Source organism: Scatophagus argus, chromosome 1 (genome assembly GCF_020382885.2).
Source record: "Scatophagus argus isolate fScaArg1 chromosome 1, fScaArg1.pri, whole genome shotgun sequence".
NCBI classification, from domain to species: domain Eukaryota; kingdom Metazoa; phylum Chordata; class Actinopteri; family Scatophagidae; genus Scatophagus; species Scatophagus argus.
Window position 1 is genome coordinate 13,508,189 of NC_058493.1, and position 17,929 is coordinate 13,526,117.

Below are 17,929 nucleotides of genomic sequence, written 5' to 3' on the forward strand. Positions count from 1 at the left end.
TTTATCAGTTTATTTTAATGAGATCCTGGCAATAGACCATGGGAACCACCCACATAACAATTAGTATAACAGACATAACTTTCTAAACATTTTATTGCGTAAGAAATAGCATTCTGTTATCTAATGAGTCAACCCGCCAGCTAAACTACTGTATCTCATACTCATAGTGGATTGCATAGGGTTCTGGCATTGGACTTGAACCTCTATGCACATTCAGCTTGTAGCAGTCACTCTTTGTGCTGACAGTCTTCAAACAGTGGCTTTTGTATGCTGCTGTGTTTGCTCGTCATTGCCCAGCTGCACGGCGCAAATGCATCGTAAAATTCACTGCAGGTGAAATTTGAAGTGCAATGCTAAGGTAATTTATCTTAAGCTGCAATGAGCAGCAGAAGTGCTTCTTGGATTCTGATTAGATTGTCAGTGAAATGCTTCTAAGAAAACAAGTCTCCAAAGAAAAAAACAAAACAAAATGACTTTAACTTATAACTTAAAGGCATCAAGAGTGTGCTGTGGCTCGTGTCCTCAAGCAGGCTATCAGGTTATTCTTTCCTTGTTTATTTGCCCGAAAAGCTAAAAGTAAACTATTGGGGAAAAAGGCCCCAAACTGTCATTGTGGCAGCTCACCAATGACTCAACATAGCTGCATAATCTCAGCAAGGGAATTCTCCTGCACTCGGCTTTCAGGACAGCTGTTCCCTTTCTGTACTACTTTTGACAAGGGGTCACCTCAGTACATAGTTTCAACTTTTTCTTGACACTTTATTTTTGACTCGGGGTAGTAGAAAGGCATCACAGCTCCTGCAGGCACAATGTTTATGTAAAAATACACTTTCCTTAAGCTTAAGTCCCCTTGGGCCTGCGGCAGAATAGAGTTTGTCAACCCTGACTTCACCCCTGTTAAGATTACTGTGATAAGTGTGGTCCAAGGCCTGGTCAAAGTGACAGAAGTGATGAAACAAGAGGAAGTTAGACAATAGGATTTTATCTCCCTTGCCAGTCCAGCATCCTCAGTCTTTGACCACAGAAGTTTGCAATCATCAGTAATGTGCTTTTTCGTGATATTATGTTGTACAATTTCTGGGCACTTCAGTGTTTAAATTTTAATACTGTTCTTGTCAGTTCAGAATTGCCAACTTGTAAAAATGTGCAATCTGGCTTCAAATTGTTGGATTTTCCATTTTGATTTTATGCTTTTAAGTTATGCTCAGAAGTTTGAGCCTGTCTAGTCAATGAATTTCATTCCCAGCTGCAAACACACATACAGATTTATTATACACCATCACTGCCAGCTTCTGACTCAAGTGAGTCAAATTGTAAATGTGCTATTTTGTTGGGACATAATGTAAAAACATGATGATTCATACCAGGTAAATACCTAGCTTTATTAAGGATACACTTTGTTTTGTAGTAATTGTTATATTTACAGTGGGTCAGTTGAAAGGTCCTCATAATATTAACTGTTGTGTTCTGTTAGAAGTCACTGTCTGATGTGGGGAAAATGACTTATTTGTTGTAGTTCTGCTGGGTGTGATGGTAATGAGGAGGTTGGTGTTACTGCCACCAGGATTGAAATGAAACCTATTCCCATGTGTGCCACACTTGGCAGGGGTCACCTCAGCTTATTCTGTAGTTGAAATGGCTGACTGAACCTAATTCATTAGTTGTGTGGAGAGTGGTGACATTTTAACAGGGTCCAACTGATTTTTTTTTTTTTAGAAGAACCTATGGGCTGCACAACAGTGTAGCTTAAGTATGGTAGGGAGGCTGCCCTCTGACCAACTGGAGGACCTAAGTGTGAATAACCACAGCACTACAGAGAAGCATCTGACCCCAATTGCCTTTGAGTAGAACAATAAATCGTTACCAGCATGTAGCTGAAGCTGCTGTAGTAAATAAATTTAATGGTTCTCATTTTTTATAATAGATAGATGTGTGATAATTTCTGCTCACTGTTGCTGCTCAGCAGTGACTCAGCACTTGCTGCAGCCTCAGCTCAGCAAGGGAATTGAGAACTAGTCCAGCAGGGCATTGCTGTGTGTTCTCTTGCACTACTCTGATGTAAGGTCACAACAGTGAGAACAAGATCAGCAAGCATGGTTTAGTTTTCCAGTTTCAAGATGTTTTTTTTCTGGGGCAATGGAGGAGGCATCTCATGGTTGATTCAACATTTACTTGTTATGCGTTACCGAACGGGTGCTGTTTAATGTATGTAATGTGTTGTAAGGAGTCTTGGGTGATCCATTTCAAACAGACAGCTCTAAGCACATCAGTCCACACCTGGCATTAACATTTTTCTTGAGTCATCACTTGTGACTTGATCTCACTGCTCTGCTCTGTATGTAAATTAGGTACATGTACATCAGTGGGACAAACTGACAATTTTTTACACAACAAATTAAATAATTAATGCACAGCATTTGCTCAATTTCACAACGATTCAAAGAGTTTTAAAGTTTCTCCTAACTCAACAACTCACAAATTTGAACAATTTATTGAAGAAGTTTGGGGACTTTCCTCATGGGCAGCAAAGTACAGTGTATTGGCACTGTGACAAACTGACACTTTTTACAAGTAAATCAACAACCTAATGTGTTGCATTTAATGCCTAAGTAGTTTTGAGTTTTTTTAATGTTTCTCCTCACTCAACAACTCTCAAAATTATGATTTTATTCTGGTAATACTGAGGTTACGATTTCAGTGGTGAAATCAGCTGAAACAGACAGTGTGTTCACAAACATCTGCTGCTTACCTTAGCAGGTAAGGGGCCAAATACAGTCAACTAAATGGAAGTCAGACAGCATGTATTCAGTTGTGCCTGTTGCTGTGGCTTCTTGTTTTTTTTAACAGAAGATGTCCTTTAGAGTGTGACACATTAATGCACACACAGCTTAAATAATGTGGTCACATATGCCCCAGGCCACCTCTGATTGTGGTCTGAGCAATCGGATCTCAGTGCTTCATCATTGTATTGTATTCAGACCTGTGAAACCCGCTCGGATCCCAACTGGTGCTAATACTGGGTATGAACAGAGTTTGATGGTTTGATTTCTGTGACAAACTTCCTGTATATCTGCTGTGAATTTAGGATCAGAGTGACAGAAAGGTGAGTTACTCCCTTGCTGTGATCGTGCCCTTAGGTGATCTTAAAATCCACGGCTCTACAAGTTTACTGGCTGACTTGCTGTATTGAGTTGAGCTTGGCTGCTCTGCTGCTTGCTAATGACCTCACAGTTATAACGCTTCACCTACCCCTTCAAAGAGCATCCACCCTTAAACAGAAACAGTTTTTTTTTTTTTTTCTGATCTTGAACGTGCATAGTACCAAATCTTAGCATGAAAAACTCCTGGCACGCTAGAAAATACTACTACTAGAAAATACAGGAACTCAATAATATGGTGGAATCAAAAGAAATAATACAGAACTGGAGTCATCAACCTGAAGACAAATTTGCTGTCAGCACTGTCCCAAATGAAGACTTATAAATTTCTAGACTACACGTCCTATCTTTTCTTTCTTTCTTTCTTTGCTTTAGAAAATAAACAAGCTAATCTAGGGTAGTTTGGGGTTGCAGGCTGCTCTTAGTGTCTTTCTAAATGGACCCATTTGGATCTATTGAACAACATTGAGCTTCTTGCTAATGACCTTAGTGTGATAACGCTTCAGTTCCTCCCTTTAAGTCTGCTGCTAATATGCAGTCTGCATTGACTGTCGAGAGACACACACACACACACACATATACACACAAATATACAACTGAGCAAAAATATAAACACAACACTTTTGATCCCAATTTTCAAAGTTGAAGTAAAAAAGCTTATTCCTCTTGAATTTTGCTCTCGAGTATGTTTAATTCTGTGTTAGTGAGCAGTTATCTTTTGCCAAGCTAATTCAACTACTTTGAGGTGTGGCATGTCCTGATTCAACAGTATGATTATTGCACAGGGGTGTCTCTGAATGGTCACAAGAATAGGTCATTTTAAAATGCAAATTTTCATTTTGAAAAAAGACGTTCAGGCACTGAACTATGGATTTCACATGACCTGAGATACAGGTGCACAGGTGGGGTGTTGTTTGTGTGGGAGGTGTTTGACAGCCAATGTTTATCCCCAGTAAGACTTGAGTAGGTGGCATGATCAGCTGATCAGCACTACTGCTGATGGATAAAATGTTGTGTCTCGTTAATGGTTTCTCAATGGTTAAGACACAACTGACTGATATGTACCTTTAAAAGAAAGCCACATGTTCTTGTGAACCTTCAGAGTCTAAAAGATCATTTTGAATTAAACATTTATTATTATTATTATTATTATTATTATTATTATTTTAGCCTGTATACATCAATTTGCACTGTTTTAGAGAGGTTGTGTGTGGGCATGGATCTGTGTGAACTTGAGTATGAATACAGATTTATACAGTTATCTGTGGCTTCTTTGCCATTCTTGTCCATATGGCAGTTAATCCTTCTGATGCTTCCATATCCTTTTACATTATTTGATAGCTATTTTTATTTTTGACAAAGCACGGCCAAAGGCTTAGTTACGCATTGCTGATTCTTGTATGCTGAAATGGTTTCTACATCCTTATCACCTGTGGTGAGGTTTTTTCTTCACTGTGTGATTTGCCATGTGATGGATTCTCATCCATTCAGTATCGCATGTTCATGGTTCATTTTTGTCCTCTAGTACACCAGAAACTCACTGATTGAGCCCAGCTCCTTTGTTTTAGAGGTTTTCTGAGCACCACAGTTTGCCATAGGGTTATTCTGCCTGTTCTGTCATGAATATGATCTACAGCTAATAAATAATGGACAAGGAGCAAATAATAGAATACTAGCATCATGGCATTTTAGAGCGCACAGTAGATTGATGATCAAATGCTGTATGTATGCAACTACAGCCACTAATGTGCCGGCAAGTAAGGTACTTAACACTCGTTTTTCAGTGTTCAGCAGCAGGAGCGTGTTTGCAGGGTGCAGGGTGCATAACTCCCAGAGGTGTTTTCTGTAACTGTGAATATAAAGGATGCTGCCATATCAAAGCAACAGCCATTTCAGTTTCAGAGTTTTGTAGTTTTGCTCTGCTCCCTTTCATCAGAAAAGGAATTATTTAAAAAAAACTAATATGTCGCTGTCAAATTAATAGGCATCCTTTTGGCAACAGCTTTAATCAAGAAAAATCATGGTCACAGCCTTAATCATTAGTAAACCACATTTTAGAATATTTCCCCTCACATTTGCTGTCTCCTGCTACAAGGAGGACTTTATAGCCTCCTTTGTCACCTTCTTTTCTCTTTCAAATAACCGTTTTATTTTTCCACTCAATAAACAGGATAACTTAAGTGAATTTCCCTGTTGTATGATTGATTTCACATTATGGCATATGAATTTTCAGTATATTTTGTATGTTGTTTTTGTAGACTGATTGCAAATGCACACTGAACATCCTGTTTCACTTAGAAGTACTGTGGAATAAAGTGTCATGTTAGTGCAGCACCACATTGTCCTACTCATGAAGGAAGCCAAGCATTGTGAAGAAATGTAAAACTTTTTTTTTTTTTTTTTTTAATGACAAGGCCATCCCTTCAGGAACTGGTAATAAATCTCTCAATTTGCATTTGTCTGTATTCTCACCTTCCCACGTGTCTTTGAAAAATGATGTGTTTTTATTTTTAAGGGAGTTTTGCGATTACTATTTCAGTGGTGAAATAAGTTGAAAGAGACACAAACAAAAACAAATATCCGCTCCATATATCCGTTGCTACTTTCTTAACTATTAATTTTTAATGTTTTTTTTTCCCCAGGTGATAAAGCTGTCATTTGAGGAGTTTGACCTGGAAAGAGGATATGACACACTAACTGTGGGAGATGGAGGGAAGATAGGTGACACTCGAAGGGTACTCTATGTGTAAGCATCACTGATTTACATTTTCTGGCTTCTGATTTTGTAATATTGACATGCAACAGTATAGAACAAGCTAATGGTGGCAATCATGGACACATAGATGCTATTGTGGAGTCTGAGCTCACAGACAATTCGTCTTAAGGGGGTGCAGTGGGATTGTGTACTACAATGTTGTACTGCAATCCTAGTTTGGGCAATAAATGTATTAACATGTTTTTTTAGATATGTAAATAATTATGCTATTTATAAAATTTTATTTTATAAAAAGTTGCTCTTAAGTTAGTATAAAGTATAAAGTTAGTAAATTAAGTTATTCATTTTTGCTAACAATTCGTCTTAATGTTTTTCTGTACCTGTGTGTGCATGTGTCCGTGTGTGTGTATGTGAACAGACTCACTGGCTCCAGTGTCCCTGACCTCATCGTTAGCTTGTCAAATCAGATGTGGCTACACCTGCAGTCAGACGACACAATCGGCTCTGCGGGGTTCAAGGCGATCTATGAAGGTATGCTGTCCTTTGCAATGAATGTGACAGCTTAAATAAGCTGCTCGGCCGCTCTTTTCTTTCTTCCTTTTCTTTGTCTCTGAAACATACACCCATACACACACACACACACACACACTCATGGATATACACTCTCACATAATGGAGTGTGAAAGTCATAGCTTTGCTGACGTGGTGATTCAATAGTGAATACAACTGTTGTTGTCTGCCCTTGTGTATGGATGTGTGTGTGTGTGTGTGTGTGTGTGTGCGGTTGTGCATTACAACAAGGTAATAAATGAATTATGATTCAATCAGTTGATCGTTTTGCTTGGTTATTTTTCTTATTATACCAAAGCTGACACTGATATAGAGATAAAGATGGTGACTGTTGCAGAGAGTGAAGGTGAGAGGGAGAGATATAGATGTTCCTCTAAATACTTATTATTTGGAACAGTCAATTTGTTATATTTATATATTATAACATGCTGCATCTTTCCATGCTAGTGCAGCTCTTTAAATGGAACTGAACTGAATAGAAGTGAACTAAATTGAATTCCCTTGAGACAAAGTGGTGAGACTGGTTGAGAGAAAGAGAGAGCTAATTTGATAAATGTAGAGGCAGAGGAAGAAGGATAACAAAATATTGACAGGGTAGGACAGAAGGAGACAAAATGACAAACTGAGTGAGAAGAAATAAACTGTGTCAGAGAAAGAAAGAAAGAGTGAGCGGGTTGTGCTCCTGGTTCTGACTCAGTGATGTTGCTGACACTGTTGTCCAGGGTCAGGTGTTGTTCAAGTCAATCAGCACAGCATAGATACAGAAACTTTATCTGATACTGGAGCACATGTACGTCTGAAACAAAGAAGGAAATAAGAAACAAAAGAACAAACAAATGATACTTAATGACCTCTAGATGTTCTTGTAGTTTCAGCTTCCCCCTGGAACTGAACAACAACCGCCTGTGGTGTGTTTTGTGTGTGTCCATGCATGTATATACGTGATGCTGTCACATTGTGTAATGTCACCGCCTAACACACTTTGATCAGTGTTATCCCCTGAGAGCTCTCTTTCAGCCCTGCAGGAAAACCCAACATGTGTGTGTGTATCTGTCTTGTTTTTGAATGCCTTGTTAATCACTGCAGCTCTGTGTTTTTTGTGTGTTATTGTGTGTGTGTGTGCACGCATGCATGCGTCTGTTCTCGTGTGCATGTTTAAGACAGCGAGTGAGTTGGTATCATAAATACACTGTCCATTATGATAATTGAAGTTTTGCTGCTGCCAAGTTTTCAGGCTGATGGCACTTGTTTGTGAAAAGAGTAATGATGTAAATAATGTGTTTGTTTTTTCATCTCATCAAAAAATGAATGTTAGCATTAACTTTCTTTAAGTTCTGCATCTGCAAGATCTGTAGAATCAAAAGTATCAGTGCGTAAAAGTAGTACATCTGAATACCAGCTTTGCTGCATTACTACAGATTTTGACTCAGTATTTTTGCAAATATCAACCTAAATGTAAACAAAATGCAAACAGCATAATAAGCTATGAAAAGAGTACTTTGCTAGTTGATTGCCATTTGACAGCTGATGCTGTAGTTTTACACAAGCAGTGCGATAAACCAACAAAAAATGCACCTCCTTAATGCAGCACTCAGCTGCTTTACCATTTATCATAAAAACTTAAGACTGTAAATTGTTCACTAAGATGACCTCCCAACATCGAAGAGTTTCTGTTCTCTGCATGTATTGACAAATACTGAAACCAAATGTGTCTGGAACATATTGAAACACATCCAAACTTTTGTGCTATGCGTGTGACTGTGGTTGGTCGTAATGTGAAGTCTATAAGATTTGTAGTTAATGGGCTAAAACATAAAAGCACAAGAAAGTAGATCCCTGCAAGATCTGTAGATCTTTTTCCTGCTTTTTTCTTTATAACATTGAATACATTTATCTTGTATGTTTTACTTTTATTTTTTCTTTCCCATTATGTAGATTACTTTGTATAATACGTGACTGTTGGAAAGTAGAAGGAAAAAAAAGCATAAAATACTGTTTTGAGCTGAGTTGAGTTGTCGTTCTGTGATTTAAAACTCTTAAACTTAGGAAAGGGAGGAGAAAATGACAGAAGAGAAGGAAGAGAAAGACTAAGCAAAAAAAAAAAGAATGAGTGATAGAGGCAGTTACCACCATAATGACAAACTTACCAGGGGCTCAAGATTGCTGATATCTATCCTGACACTCGTCAGCTGTGTGACAGCTAGCTGTGGGCCACACACACGAGCACACACACACACACACACACACACACACACACACACACACACACACACACACACACGTACGTCTGCTTCTTTGAGTATTCTACTCATGTGGGGTGTACTTCCATCCCAACAGATAGTAAGAGTGTAGAACACACACACACACACACACACACACACACACACACACGCATTGCTCACCTTGAGATGTATTTGCCCAAAGCGAATCCAGGAGCATGGTGGAGCATGTGTTGCAAGAGAACAGACGTCTGGTAGAATGTCAAATTTTAAAGGAAGCGAGAGAGGGAAGAGCAGCAGATAAAAACACACTGCCAATAAGGGAAGAAGGGATTAAAAAAAAGGGGTGACAAAATGAATGGAATATGATTGCAGGCCAGTTTGGCAGCACTGCTAATGTGACACTCATGCCAATAAAGCACAGTGTATTAAATCAGACTGAGAGAGCAGGAGCGATAAGAAGAAAATCAAGCAGAGTGGGAGAGAAGGACAGAGACAATTTGAGGAAGCAGTTGTATTTTATACATTGTCACAAACATCAGTGTTGCTATCGTCTGTTTTAACCTACTTAACAAGAGCACATATGGATCAGCATGTGTTTGGTACCTGTGTGCCTCCACTCATTGTTTTGCCTTCCACAATTAAATCTGAATTACACCACAATTACCCTGATGACAATTAGCTGTGAGACAGAAAACAATAAAATTTCTCATAGGTTGTGTTTTATTTCTTCACAGCAATTTAGAATAATAGACTGGAGACATGTTCACATTTATTTTGTTGCTCCACACAGCCATATTAATGTTGCCGCTTGTCAGTTGTTAACATTTGTCCTCCTGTTGACAGTCATGACTGCTGCCAGCTCTTTTCCAAAGAAATTAGCATACATTTTTAGTACGGCTCCTCTCTTCTCTCATTGGGTCATTTTGGATTGTGCAACTTTGACTGCAGACACATTCAAAAAAACATCCACATTAATCTTAACCTTAACCGCGGCTGTCTCTGCATCCGTCATGTCCTCACAACACTGAACATGCATATTTTATTGTATTGAAATTCAGTTGCCAGGTGCTTTTATTTAATAAATATCTGAAAAAAAAATGTGATGTGAAATTGCCAATTTTGGGAGAAAAAAAAATAAATGTGAGATGAAACAGCTACAGCTACATCACTGTAAACACCACCTACAGAATTTTAGTTTTTTATTTTTTATTATTATCTGAAAATCAATGTATGCACGCTATTGCCATTTAACCCCACCTCACAAACAACAAGAGACAGCCCCTTATCTGAATGTCACTATGTCACATGTTGACATTAATTATCAGCACTAAAACATGGCTGGCTGTGTTGCGTTTGTGTCACAGAGATCGAACGAGGAGGCTGCGGTGATCCTGGGGTTCCGGCGTTCGGTCGGCGCAGTGGTGATCGCTTTCAACACGGTGACGTGTTGACCTTCTTTTGCCAGTCGGCCTTTGAACTAGTGGGAGAGAGGACTATCACATGCCAGCACAATAACCAGTGGTCTGGCAATAAACCCAGCTGTGTTTGTAAGTACACATACTGCCTTTGTTAACTGTTATGTTTACTCTTTTAATACAACTTTGTATTGTTTTTCTCTTTCTTCCTCACTCTTATATCCATCTGTCTTTGCCTTTCTGCTTGCATTCATGCCCAGCTGTTTATCAGTTTAATTTCTTTCCTTCCTGACTTTCTTCCTGTTTGTAGTCTCATGTTTCTTCAACTTCACGGCTCCATCGGGGACTATATTGTCCCCAAACTACCCAGAGGAATATGGGAACAACCTGAACTGTGTGTGGTTGATTATCTCTGAACCGGGGAGCCGCATTCATCTCCTTTTCTCTGACTTTGACCTGGAGCCACAGTTTGACTGGCTGGTGGTAAAAGATGAAGGTAAGCGCGTCTTTATCTTTTACCATACTTTCAAAACAAAAAAAAAGATTAAATTTTAGATTAATTTTTTATTGCTTAAAATGGAACAGGCTTGTGTATACAATTTAAAAATTGTTAAATTTGTTACTTTGAGGGGCCAATCCACTGATTATAGAGAACTGAATTTCAGATGGGAGATGGATGGATGGATGGTTAATGTTTTATGCTTTTTTTCTTTCCCACTACACACAAAACACATTAGATTGCTGGGCCCCATTGCAATAAATGTTATTGATTTAAACTGGATCAATTAGAACCCTGGTTTGACTGGCTGGTCATTAAAGACAAAGTTGTGTTTAATTGACTGGCTGTAAACCTGTCAGTCCACAGGGGATGTTATTTTGGAGCAGCGTTTTAAAAACTGTATTGCAATTAGTGCTGAATTAAATCAAAGTTATTGCTTCAAAGTCCTCCTATTTGGTCTGCTTGGTGATAGCTGAAGGCTGTCACATGCAAACCACATGTCTTCATCTAGAAGACCAAAAGAACACATTCTGTTTATGACATGTTTTCTTCTCAAAATTAATCACAATTTTGAAATCTTCATAGTATTCACTGTCTAAAGGATCTGTTTGTAAAATGTGTATTCAGATTTTAACACTGAAGTGAATACCATAAGATCTGTAATCAAAATTGATTCCAAAATCTTGTGAACTTCCATTTAGTTTAGTTAAGTCTGATGAAATAAGTTTTCTGTGAATAGGATCAGTATTCATTAATCTGGCACCCATTTATCAGTTACGTATTGGTTTTTAGAAGGTTAAATTTTGTATGAGTGGACCTCAATTGAGACTCTGCAGGAGACTGCAGAGAATGTACAGTATCTTTGAATGTATTTGAACTTAAAGGCTGCACCACACCTGTCAGCAGGCTATTGGATGAGACAACTGGTTAAAAACTCATTTGCTTTGCAATGGGTAATGTAAAAGTAAGTAAAACAGCATATCTGGGGAGTTATTTGAAGAGACAGTGATAACCACTTAGATCTCTTCTCACAAATTACTTATTCATCACTAATCATATTATACAGTGCTTACTGATTTAAATGATGGCATTTTCTCATGTTCTGTACTTAAGTCACACATTATGATTACCCACAGTTTGCTATTATCCTTTAAAAAAATGTGTATATATATATTAAAAAAAAATTAAAAGAGAAATGTCAGTCCTGGAAGAAAATAAATCTGTATCCCAATACAATAAGATAAAAGTTTCTCAGCATTAAGGAACCTGAAGGTTGTTCCATTCAGCAAGGATTTTATGTGCCCTCGACACGCATGACTTTCTCTTCTTTTCATTTTTGCACAATAGAACACTGAAATACAAACAAATGACAGGCAAAAGTGAACATAGCAGCCTCAGTAGTAAAGCATAAATCTCCCAAGCTGGGTAACAGTAGCATGAAACCCAGCCTAAAAAAATCTAATACACCTTCAAGTGACACTTTTTAATACTATGTACAGTAAATGGTTAACATAATCAGAAGCCATTGTATCATCTAATAACATAGTGATAGACTGTTACAAAAGGCTTTTCTTAAAGTGTCTCCTCTTAAATAAGACAAAGTAGGACCATGTCATTCTTTCATCTATTGTTGACGTTGATTCTCTTTCCGCTCCTGGTCTCTCGCTTATCAATGCAATAACGAATATGTGAAAGAGCTTTTGGATTGCTGAAGAACAAAGAGACTGGCACTTTGCATCTTAGTCACTGTGTAGCTCAAATTGTGTCTAAGTGCACTGGATCAAATCTCCAAGTCGAGGAAGAAAAAATAAAAACAAAACTTTCTGTGGGAGTGATGGTGAAGAATTCCAATTTCAGATTAGTTTTATTATTGAGGTGTTCTTAAAGCACCTTTTTCCTGAACATTGCAGGCTTGTCCACTTATGCTGCTTCCATTGTACTTTTTGTAGCTGGATTCATAAGAGGATTTTGAATGTTATTTTCAATAGCCTCTATGCACTTAACAGTGCAATTTCAAACACTAGATCACATTGATTTCTGTTTTAGGTTAAAAGGATGGCATCTTGCCTCTGTAAAAAGGCAGGTCTCACTTTGGGATTGTGTATGTTGCAGCATGTGCATGCATGCAGCAGCAGCAGCTTTGTACAACTTAAATACACATTTGATGTGTACTGTATGTGAATGGATTCCTGAGAAAAAATTTCAAGATTTTATGATTGTACATGCCAGATGTTGAGTTTGAGCATCACTGAGAGGACCAAGTTGCTTGTATTTTTGTAAGTGGCATTCTCCAAGGTCATCAGTGAATAGACCAGAACACAAACCATTTGCCATGTGGGTAGATGGCCCTCAGTGGGTGAACATAGAAAATATCTGGTTGGAAAAGGCCATAATGAATAATAACCAGCGCTGCTTCTCATACTCATGCAAAACTGCAGGTGTTTTCTGATGAAGCACAGATCCTGCTGCAACACCAATCTGCTTGACTCCTGGTGGGCCATTAACAGCAGCAACCTTTTGTGTTAGCACTGGCAGTGAACTCGAGTTGTGCATGCCAATAGCTTATCAGCATCAGATGACATTTCTAATTACCAATCACACTCAAAATAAATTTCCAATCACATCCAATCAACACAATAACGCTGTTTTTATAATCTCACAGCCTCTCTCACTTACTCTTAATTGCTAAGGTGCTACTGTTGGTGGTTAATCTATTTATTTCTACCTCCTACAAACTGCTGTTACTGGCTGTGGCGATTGATTTCTCCATCAACCACCTCAGCCTCCTCCTGTTCAAGTGACTTATTACCATACGTGAGGACGGCATTTCTTTCCTTGTACATTACATATATTCTGTATCTCACTGATATTCTGTTCTATGTGGCCTTTAGAGTTTTATTGCGCTCCCCACTGACTCTGTCGCTGCTGGTAGCATCATTGGGGAGCACCCTCAAGAGCCAGGTATATTCTGCCAAACGAAAGTGCATCACCATTTGTTGCAGTAAATGGTCTTATGCTGTGACACAAATGTCTCAGGCAGAAATGAGGTGATGCATTGTTACAGCTGTACAGACCAATGGGGGAGGTGTAATGGTTTCCAGGCCATTCAGTTGGTACACAGTGGGTCTTTTAATGGCTACAAAGTGATGCTTTAATGCTGGAGCACACCTTAACATAGCAGCCAGGTTCAGACATTCTTTGCAATCATGTACTCCCAAGAGGATTTTGGGTACTTTGTGCAAGATAGTGCTTCCTGCCTTCCTGACAGAAGTCTCCGTGATTGCATGATTCAGGACACGGTCAGGTGAAATAACATTAATGACCTGGACACCACAATCCACTGGCATTAGTCTGTTTGGATTTGCTCAAATGCAGTGTCTGGTCAGTGAGTGTAGTTTTTGTATGTGAAGTTAGAGCAAGGTATCGCAGAAGGTGCAAGGGTGATCACATTCGATTCCAGTTTAAAGAGTCATGATTTCACTCAATATTAATGAGATGGTTCATGAAACAAACCTGAACAAAACCTGATTTTTTCTTAGTATATTTATTTATCGGTTACTATGCAGATTGAGACTAAAAGTTGTTTTTTCTTGTCCTTAGTCCTAACACTGATAACATTTCCTGAGGTGTCTTGAAATATTTTTTTCTATGTGTATATCTACATGAGTCCCTCTCTTTCCAAAAGTGTTCTTGGTCTAAAGTTGTGCAGACAGAATTCGATAAACACCATTAAAATGTGTCTCTGAAAGATTGTTTCAACTCTGTTCTATTTTAGGGCTGTCGGAGCCAACAACATTTGGGACGTTCTCGGGAAAAGATGTTCCGTCACAGATCGCCTCAAACGGACACATCATGAGACTGGAATTTCAGTCAGATCATTCTAATACTGGAAAAGGCTTCAATATCAGCTACACCAGTATGTGCTCCCGTGCTATCTGTCACTTTCTCTGTCTGTCTGTCTGTCTGTCTGTCTGTGTCCCTGTATCACTGCTGTCCATCAATTCACTGATGTGGCACTAATGTGTGACTTTAAAACCTGAGCAGTGCCACTGATTTATTCAAAATATATTATTGTATGTACAAAATATATTATATTATATTATATTATATTATATTATATTATATTATATTATATTATATTATATTATATTATATTATATTATATTATATTATATTATATTATATTATATTATATTATAATTAATAATTATTATTAAGTAAAAGCAATTTTGTCTATAAGGGCACCATTTAAACCGTCTGTAGTGCAAGGTCCAGTCCAAGGAGCAAATTCCTTTCGACCTTATCCAACTACAACAGTGCACAGTCTGGCCCTGTACAGCACTTTGCAAAGGGTAAAAGATAGAGCCTTAACTACAGAATCACACGTACTGACATCAAGCTTAACATACATCCTGAAGTGGTTTAAAAACATCGTCAGTTGTGGTATTAATTTGTGTGTCACTTTTGTTGTTTACTGTGTATTTTCCTTATTCCTGCAGTTATCCACTCAACTGTCAGCCTGAAATCACATTTGAGATATTTCCAGAGCAGCAACAATGGAGCTTTGATAGCAACAAATTGTTCAACAATCTAAAAATGACAGCAGCAAATATTAGCTGCAGATTTTTGAGGTCAGCACGTCAAAATGGAAGAGAAGATCATACAGAGCGCTTAAAAAAGAGTCACTTGCTTATAATCCAATGCAGTTGCAACATAAAGTATGTTTTAAATAAGAGGAGATGGTTTCACCTTTTGTTGAAAAGAGCAGCCCTTATTGACTCACTTGTTTTCTCCACCTGTACGTGTATGCTGTACTTCAAGTTAATGCCCCTCACTTTAGCATTGCCATGAGGCCTTTTGGCAAATGGAAGGAATCAAGGTGTGAGGCAGAGGTGCACAAGATAAAGGTGGCTGTGAGTAAACACATTTCAGTAGCAAAAGTACTCTTGGGAGTTTTCTGTGTGAATGCTGCGTGAGAGCTCTGCAGGAGATAGTTGTACAGAAAACAGGAAACTTTAAAACACATGCAAAGTCTTCTTTGCGTTTATGCCTAATGAGGCTTATTAGGAAACTACATTCCACTTATCAGGGTTGACTTTGAAGAGTTGCATGCATTGGCTTGAGGTGTTTGTTTTGTAACTTTTCCTGCATATAATATCCATTAAAGGTTATTCAGGCACACACATTTAATACAGAAATACAGTAATTGGCGCAGGTCCATCATATACAAATTAAAACTGAATAAAACTAATACCACACAAAGTGCTAACATTCCCTTCATCTCTCCCAAGTTCTGCTCGACTTAAGTCTGTCCCAGTGTTAGCTTTGAACCTGACTACTACAGCCTGTGTGTTTATCTGCTCTAAGCTGAACTAGTTCTGCATGGCTGATTCTGATTATTCTCCATGATTTCCATGTGGTTTTGCACCATTTCACACACTGCTTCTGAAATGACCTTGTTTCTGACTTTTCCTGGAGAGATGACTTTTGACAAATGAAAGTACCAAATGGTTGTTTTTCGTCTTTAGCACGACCCCCCCCCCCCCCCACACACACACACACACACCACCCCACCCCACCCCACCCTCCCAATCCTAACACAAATGAAAGCACCTTTGAAAGCAACAATATGTCTTTAGAGTCACTCAGATCTTTTTAAAGGTAATATACAAATGCATAATTCATTTTTATGCTCCCCCTTTCTTGGATATATTCAATGCTTTCATTGTCTACGGTTGTAAAAATAAAAAAGAATGTGCTTTAGGTAAATACCAATATTCTCATAAAAAGACAAGTATTTAACTCCATTCGTATGGTGAAACTTTTTGAAAATGTAATTTGAATTTCACATAAATTGTACATTGGGAAGAAAGAAGAAAGATTAGATATTTTGGTGCTGTTTCAGTGATGTGGTCTATTAACATTTTAATGCATTGTGAATATCAAGGGATGTTGCTTGAGGTATATCAGTATCTATTTATGTGAACAATGTTAAACTTAAGCATGAACTTTGTCACACCAGACTATGCAGTTATATAAAAGTTGTTCATTTGTGACTTTACAGTCAAGGTCAGTTGATTCCATTGGGTATATGGGATAAAGCCCTTTAACATAAAACGCTCAGCATATTGGCTTCAAGCTTAGAAGTCATCTCTTTGTCTGTCCCAACCCTATTCTGTATTTTTTTCCTTGTTTAGTGTTTTCTCAAATCTGTCATGTTGATCTCAGTCTCTCACTCTGACTCACGCCTCTCTCTCTGTCATTTCACTCTCAACCTTGTCTCATGATTTCTTTATCTGAAATACACACACCACACTCTTCTCCCTTTCCTGAGTTTACACATATCACCTAAATTTTTTTTCAGCATTTTGTGTTTTCTCACATGTATACATCTCTCTGTTATGTCTCTCAATCTTTTCCACCACTCCTTTTTATAGCAAGTCTGTGAATGTACATATAATTAATTTGTATGCAATGTGTGTGCTCTACATCTGTATTTGAACACATGTATGCAAATGTGTTTCTATTCATCTTCCAGCATGTGTAATACATGTGCATATATGTTGCGTTTGCTCCTGCCACTTCCTCTCTCACTGTCTTTTTTTCTCTATCCTTTTCTCTATCCTTCTTTTTCTATCCTCTGCTTTCATTTCTTCTCCATCAGTAGCTAATCAACCTGAGGCATGTCCAATCACTGGGTGTGTGCTCTGGGTGGGATCAGGTTAATCTCTGGAATAAGGATAATATAAGCTAAACATGACAGGGTTGAATCCATGTGAAGATAATTCCATTCCCATATTTCCATGTCAGTGGAGATGTCACATTCACTGACAAGTGATACAGCAATGCTTTTCAAAGTTTCGGGCACTGAAATAAATTGCAGAAACTAGGGAATATTGTTCAAATTAGGAAATACGCACATATTTCTTTTTCTTCTCTGTCATATTTTCTCTCGGCTCTGTCAGTTTCAAAGTAATTTGTTTTTGTTTCACACAGTTTATTTGGTCAGTTCTGGCTCCTATTTGAACTCTTCTCTATTCGTTGTCTTTACGCAGCCTTCGGTCAGAATGAATGTCATGACCCAGGAGTCCCTGTCAATGGTCAAAGATATGGTGATCAGTTTCAGCTCGGCAGCTCCGTAGCTTTTCGCTGCGATCAAGGATTCATTAGGACACAGGTAAAAGCCAGCTATCTGTCTACATCTGCAATAGAAAATTACTTACACAAAGTAAATACAGATATCTTTAGAAGTATTAGCATTATCAGCAAGTATATTGGTCTTAGTAATAGAAGGTAAAGTAGCATAAAAGATAAAATGCCACTTAATGTACTGATCAGCCATACCATTA

At 38.2% G+C, this 17,929-nt stretch overlaps 1 protein-coding gene across 1 annotated transcript in view; it reads left to right on the forward strand.

Moving 5' to 3' along the window:
- Positions 1-17,929, forward strand: part of LOC124064464 (CUB and sushi domain-containing protein 1-like) — a 358,243-nt gene that overhangs the window by 215,437 nt on the left and 124,877 nt on the right. The window contains exons 11-16 of the mRNA XM_046398956.1: positions 5,801-5,904; positions 6,293-6,405; positions 10,031-10,213; positions 10,392-10,577; positions 14,356-14,496; positions 17,636-17,757. Of these exons, the coding sequence (XP_046254912.1) occupies positions 5,801-5,904; positions 6,293-6,405; positions 10,031-10,213; positions 10,392-10,577; positions 14,356-14,496; positions 17,636-17,757 (849 nt within the window). The remainder of the gene's footprint in view (positions 1-5,800; positions 5,905-6,292; positions 6,406-10,030; positions 10,214-10,391; positions 10,578-14,355; positions 14,497-17,635; positions 17,758-17,929) is intronic.